This window comes from Olea europaea, chromosome 15 (genome assembly GCF_002742605.1).
Source record: "Olea europaea var. sylvestris chromosome 15, O_europaea_v1, whole genome shotgun sequence".
NCBI classification, from domain to species: Eukaryota; Viridiplantae; Streptophyta; class Magnoliopsida; order Lamiales; family Oleaceae; genus Olea; species Olea europaea.
In genome coordinates, this window is record NC_036251.1 from 20,669,805 (window position 1) to 20,676,239 (window position 6,435).

The 6,435-nt window shown below is 32.4% G+C and overlaps 1 protein-coding gene across 2 annotated transcripts; it reads right to left on the reverse strand.

The window, feature by feature from the left end:
• Window positions 1-4,091: 4,091 nt before the first annotated feature.
• Window positions 4,092-6,207, reverse strand: LOC111410429. 2 transcript variants are annotated; one of them, XM_023040748.1, is made up of 3 exons: window positions 6,103-6,207; window positions 5,880-6,009; window positions 4,092-5,794 (listed from the first exon to the last, which is right to left on the reverse strand). In XM_023040748.1, the coding sequence occupies exons 2-3, from the start codon at window positions 5,998-6,000 to the stop codon at window positions 4,239-4,241; spliced, it is 1,677 nt and encodes a 558-aa protein (XP_022896516.1). In that variant the 5' UTR covers window positions 6,001-6,009; window positions 6,103-6,207; the 3' UTR covers window positions 4,092-4,238. The 2 variants fall into 2 exon arrangements, with proteins under 2 accessions (XP_022896516.1, XP_022896515.1); XM_023040747.1 differs by having other exon boundaries at window positions 5,880-6,206.
• Between the last annotated feature and the right edge of the window lie 228 nt (window positions 6,208-6,435).

Consider the following 6,435-nt stretch of genomic DNA (forward strand, 5'->3'; position numbering starts at 1 on the left):
AAATTTTTTTATGAAGATGGAAATGTTGAAAGACCTGGTATATACAAGAATGTTATGCAAAGATGATGAATCCTGGACCAAAAATGGTTAAAATTGACAATTCTAAATATGAAAGTGCATGAGCTTTCGTGAGACATGGACATTTTTAATCATTTATATATGAAATAAAAATTTTTATTTGATAGATAGACATAATTAGCAATATGATTGAATTTTAATAGTCGATAAGTTGGATCATACCCAGGATTTGTGGGGGTTAGCGATGCTTTCTTGGCATAAGAATTTGGGATATTATCTTGTTAAATTAAAGATGCACATGATGTTGAAAAATGGATGTTCAATGTGAGGATTCAAAATTTACTAGTCAAGATTTTAACTATTAAGAGTATAGTTGTTTAATGAAAATCCTCCAAACAACTTGAGAATTGAAAAATAAATTTGTAGCTTTATATAAAGCTAGAAAGTAGCACGCGGCTTCAAATATTTATAGAAGGATACCTAAACTTGTGTCTATTTGTGTTTTAAATGAATTAATTGTGGTAGATAGCTATATTTAATAAGAAAAGAAATCTATCGTACAATGGTAAGTATCGACAATCGTAGACATAATACCATTCTGCAGTTACTCTCAAATGTAACAATATTGTTGACTTTGTTAAAACCAAAGGATAATGTTTCAAATCCATTTGCAAAAGGGTAATCTAGATGGAGAATAGAGTGCAAATAAAAAAAAAAAAGGTTTAAAACCTAAACTAATGGGTCAATTTAATGGAAACCTAATTTGGTTACTGGAGATCCCACAACCTAGGGTCAATAGAAAAACTAGTTGTGAATGATTTGATGAGACGCACTTTGGAATTTTAACTCTTTCCATTTTTATGATGCAAATAAGTGATGTACATCAAAGATTAGCTAGAATAAGCTTTTGTTCATGAAAATATCTTTCAATTTAAAACTCTGCAAGTGTACGATTTGTTAACAAATAACAAAGTAGATTTTGAGTCCAAGTATCATTTCACATGGATTGATTTAGTTCAATTTTTATTATCTTGACCTTAATCGAAACAAGAATAATGAAAGTGTTTGTCATAATGAACTTATAATTAAAGTAAGCTACGTATGCAATTATGAGTGAAATAACTAAACTAAATGCAAATTAATGTGTTTTATGAACAACAAATGGACTAGGACCGCAAATTGCCATCCAATAATTCTTTTATACCACAATTTTACATTTTGACAACACGATTGAATATTGAAGAATCAATGTTCCTATTATATTCAACAATCTTTCTTAAGTAATATTAAACCTATTCTCATATATGATTTGACTATATTTCTATGATGAATGTGAACACATAAGAATGTACGAAATTTTATGAACACTTAAAAATTTACATAAGGCATAGCAGTGTATCTCTATCCCCTATCGGACACTATGACGATTTATATCACATAGAACCTATTTTTCTTCTTTCGAATGCATAATATAAGTATACATTCACACAATTACCGTGCACAATAATCATGGAGAAAAGAAATTCACATAAATCATTCAATATCCAAAAATGTGTTTTTGATGTCAAATATATAAAATTCAAGATTAAAAATTCATACTACATGGTTCATCGTTCTCCTTGTTCAAATTAATCTAACCTGTCATGTTAAAAACAAGGAAAAAAAAAGTACTGAAGAAAGGATAGTACCAATTTAAGTCTTGAATTAAATCTTCCGGTCTTCGAATCAATATTTGTGTTTCTCGTCTCCTTCTATGCTCTAAAAACCCTTATAAATGTGTTATGATGCATAATAATCACTTATGGATGGCCCCTAGTATTTTAAAAGCCATCCCAGGATTTGTTTTCATAAGAATTTTAATCAAATAAGGAAAACATTTTTTTCTCGTCGAAAGCATAGTACAAATCAATTCTACTACATAGTTCAATGAAACTTGGCATTGAAGGTTGCTGAAAATGAGTATGTGACTGCATAGGAATTAACAATATGCGATTGCATACTGTTAACAAGATTCCAAAAGTCGTGTTTTAGTCTCCAAACTCCGTTTTCTCCTTTTTTTTTAGATTCTTTCTTCTTCCAATGCTTCACGTTTTCACTAAATTGATCGTTGACTCTTTCACATCTTTGTTTTTGCTACCAGGTCATCTTTCAACTATTACACTTTGGTCCCTGAACTTTAGTTTTTTTTTTCCATCTGGTCATTTTTCTCTTGTTTTTCCTTATTTCCACCATATTTATCAATTTGTCCTGCCAAATATAATTTACATGGAAGTAAACCATCTTTTGTCATATTTATCAACAATTATTAATGTTTTGTAGTTAAAATAAGTGTGTAAATCGTACTCATCAGCTTTACTTTTAACGATGACTATATCTTGAAAACAGTATACGTGGAGTATTTTAGGGTACTCTTTATAAAACATCACCTATGTAAGTTCAAAATTGGCTGGTTATATAGGAATTTTATTCAGGTGAATTATGTAGTGCACTTGCAGAACGAAAGAAGCTTCAAGTTTGAAATAATAAATAAAATAAAGGACTAAAGTTTGATATGAAAGATAACATATTTGATCTATGTCTAGTTTTACAATAATGGCTGACAATTCAAAATGTTGCGTTCATTAATTAGCTAAGTGAGATCGATAAATTCTTATTAAGGAATGTTCAAAGCGAAATATACCAATCCTGATACATTATATTTCAGTAGTACTCTTCTTCTTCTTTGTTATTTTGAGCGACTTTTTCCATTTATGTGAGGGATTGTTCAAATTTACATGATGATTATGAATAAGTGTGAATTGAAAAAATCTCTAATTAACGCAATGATTAGTCGCGACTCTTGTAATGCAAATGGTGCATATCAAAGTCATTTTGTTTTGGAATGGATGTCACTATTGAAAAATGTACATACTGAAAAGTCATGATTTCTTGATAGAGTACAATTTAGACCAATAAATATGAAAATATTTGATATAAAAGTCCAAACTATTTTATGTCAAAAGATGCAATCATTAGTAAAGACACTAGAAAATCTATGAATAGGAACCTTTAATTCCATATTTTCTACACCAAATAAATTAAGAGTTCTAAATTCTCTCATCTCTTCGATATATTAAAATTAAATTTGGTTCGAATTATTTTCAAAAATAAAATTATGTCCAAGCGATTTTATTTTGTGTTTATTTCTTTCATGAAGAATATTATCAATACGTTGGTTCATCCGAAAAAAATAATATCATGCTACATTATTTTGAAATGTGTATTATATTTTGGGAGACAAACGTCCATTTGATCATGTTAATATCAGCGAGGGGAAAAACTCTTTATTAAGGAGTTTTGCATTCACATATTTCACTTCATTTCTCTCCTCCTATGTTATGCATCTCAGTAAGTCGTGATTTGATTATATTTTCATGCATGTATCTTGATTTTGATAAGTTGAAACTTTTTCCAATAATTTGCACGTCAATAGAATATAATTATGCACCAACATTTCTCCAACATTTAATTCCAAATGTTGTAGTGGGCCTCTTCCGCATTTTAGTACCTAGTTTTCTTTGTTTAAGGGTTGTTTCAAAAAGCTTATAATAAGTTATGTAAAAGTTGATAAAATGTGTAGTTAAAAAGTTATTAAAAGTTGTGGCTCCTACGAAACTTGTAATTAAAATTAAAATTTGACCAATTGAAAGTTATAAAATTTTAGCACAGTTTTATGAAACACCCACTTAATTTGAATGTTGGCATTAAATCAACCTATATTCTAATTCTACAAAATTAATTATTCCAATGGTTACTGATCTTGGATCCATATTTTTGATTGCTCGCTGAAATTTAAATGTCGAGTTTTTGTCACTGAGTGTTACTCACTAGCATAAATTTTGAATTTTGAAAAATGTCGAGTTTACAGAGAGTAATGTACAATATTTTTCAAATTCAGTGACCAGAACTCGACATTTTTAAATTTCATTGAGCAATCAAAGATATAAACGTAAGTTCAATGATCAAAACTCGACATTTTAAACTTTAATAACGAATAAAAAATATGAACCTAAGTTCAATGACCATTGAAACAATTAACTCAATCTACACCATCCCATAAAGTATTCAACATATAAAACATACAATTGATTATTTTGATTTAAATTAGTTTAAATCACAACTTTGTCACACTATTGTAGTAAAATTACATGTTGGAGAAAATCAATTTTGGAAAAACAGAATCAATCTGTTTCATCTCCAAGCCAATTGTCTTTAACCTTGGGTCCAGTAGGCCCTTCCTCCCCCAATACCTCCTTAGGAATACTCCTAACAAACTTGTCAAAAGCAGACTTCAATTTCCCAGGCAATACTTTCTCCACCTTCTTGATTTCATCCTCAATATTGTAGCTTATTTTTGGACCCCATTTTCTTTTATAATTCAGCCATGGTGGCTCTTCATAAACAGACCCCAAATAATCTGCATTAACAACTGAAAACTTTTTTCCAGTGTCCATGAAGATTTTCCCCTTGGCGGTGTCGTTTCTTATGCCAATAGGTCCATTTCCTTGCAGAACTAGCCCGGGTTTTGGATATGAGGCATGGCCATGTAATGATGAATAGGCCACAGGTTTGTTACCACCTTCGAACTCCAATTCGGAAGCATCCACCCATACTCCTTTACTATGTTGAGCAAAATAGACACCCTTAAGCTCCCCATTGAAATTGCTGATTCTTAAGGTCACATGTTCCCAATCCCCAATATGTTCTCCAATTTTCCCCAAGGAAACATTGAAGAATTCGACTTTCGCCTTTGCAGGTCCATTGAAAGGGTAAAATGTCCATATTGCTATGTCTGTAAATGTCGCACCAAACATGGGCTTAACATGTAAGTAAGCGTATGCATCTTGTAAATCTCCTTTCTTGACTCTTTCCTTTTCTTCATTACTAATAGGAAGGTCTATCCAATAGGCATCATCATTTTCACCCCCTCGAGGAAGGTTCGAACCTGTGTTATTGATGGCGATTGGCTTTGATTCTTGACCTTTCATATATAGTAGTGCCCCGTTTTCGAAAAACCATGTAACTGAGGAAGGAAAGTAGTTTTCATCAGGATGAAAATAGATATAAGGAGAGTAAGCTTGAATCAGTGCCTTGACCTGATTTGAATTAGGCATGGCATTTCTATTGGCTTTTGCGTTCTTTAAACAGGCATGATTTGATCCAGCAGCCCCATTGGTTTGGGCTATAAATGTTCCTGTAGGAATCCCCATGGCTTGAATTCCTCTAACTAATGGTCTTGTGCTATACACATTGATATCATTTGCAGTAATATCCTTCCTGGGCCCCCATATCCAATCATCGTTTTCATAGGAATCTGTGAAATCCGAGCGAACACACCGGATTTTGTCGAGGGCTGGCTTCTCAGGCGAGCTCGTGACAACATGTCCAACGGCTTTATAGCCATCAGGGGGTGTTGGCAGCCAGATATAGCCAACACCATCTTGCTTAATTTTCAAAGAATCACTACTCCAAACAAGAGTATAGGCAATTGGTTCCTTCAAGGCACTTTCATTTTTTGCATCTTTCCCCGCAAGAACCCATCCAGATAGAGGCCTGTTGTTGGATTGGCTATAGAATCCTAGCAAAAAGAATCCATCCGGTATAGAAGAAGGTTCATAAAATGTTGCGCCAAGATTATCCGGTCCACCTTCTTTTGTAGCCCACACCTTAGAAAATGTGGATACTTGACACACTTGTAATCCTCCTAGATCAATGATTTGACTTGCAAAACCTTCACCTAAAACCATAAGAAGAGAAACCCACGTTACGAATTATAAATTTATCACGATTCATCAATTGAAAAATGTATAACAATATTGTACCTTTAGGCCAGGAGGGGAGTGGAGAAGGAAGCTTGAACGTAGTTTCGACGGGAAGAGGCTTGATTTTCTTCTTGAAAGGATTGGAAATGGGAAAAGAAGAAACAGTGATCTGATTCCCCATAGTTGAACCCTTCAAGCAACAATATATTTTGAGTAACAATCTTGTTAGGAATATGTATAGAAAAAGAAACGAGACTAAAAACCAATCAGTCAAGCAACAAACTTTTGAACATTTCGTGCAAGGTATAAAACCCTTTTATAATTGGCTTTTCTATTCTTTAAGGAACTCTCTTCCAGTTTTGAGGATTTGCAGTGAACATATCTTCTACACTAAAACCTTTATTTGCGTCAATATAACTCTTATTCCATCTCAAGCGTCACATACAGGCCGGCAGATTAATTTCGTGTAATTTATAAATGAGAGTCGGTGAGACTTCAACTCAACATGTTAACATTTCAAGATCATTTCTAATAATTTTTCATAGGCATTGGCTGTCATATATAAATTTGACCCTGTTATATAATCTTAATCATGATCAACGAAGGATTACATAAT

What these genes read in the sequence shown, in the direction of transcription:
- LOC111410429 (XM_023040748.1), bottom strand. Translation starts at nt 6,000, where the DNA reads ATGGGGAATCAGATCACTGTTTCTTCTTTTCCCATTTCCAATCCTTTC. An exon ending in ACTCCCCTCCTGGCCTAAAG is followed by an intron (nt 5,795 to 5,879) that starts GTACAATATTGT and finishes TTATGGTTTTAG; the next exon opens with GTGAAGGTTTTGCAAGTCAA.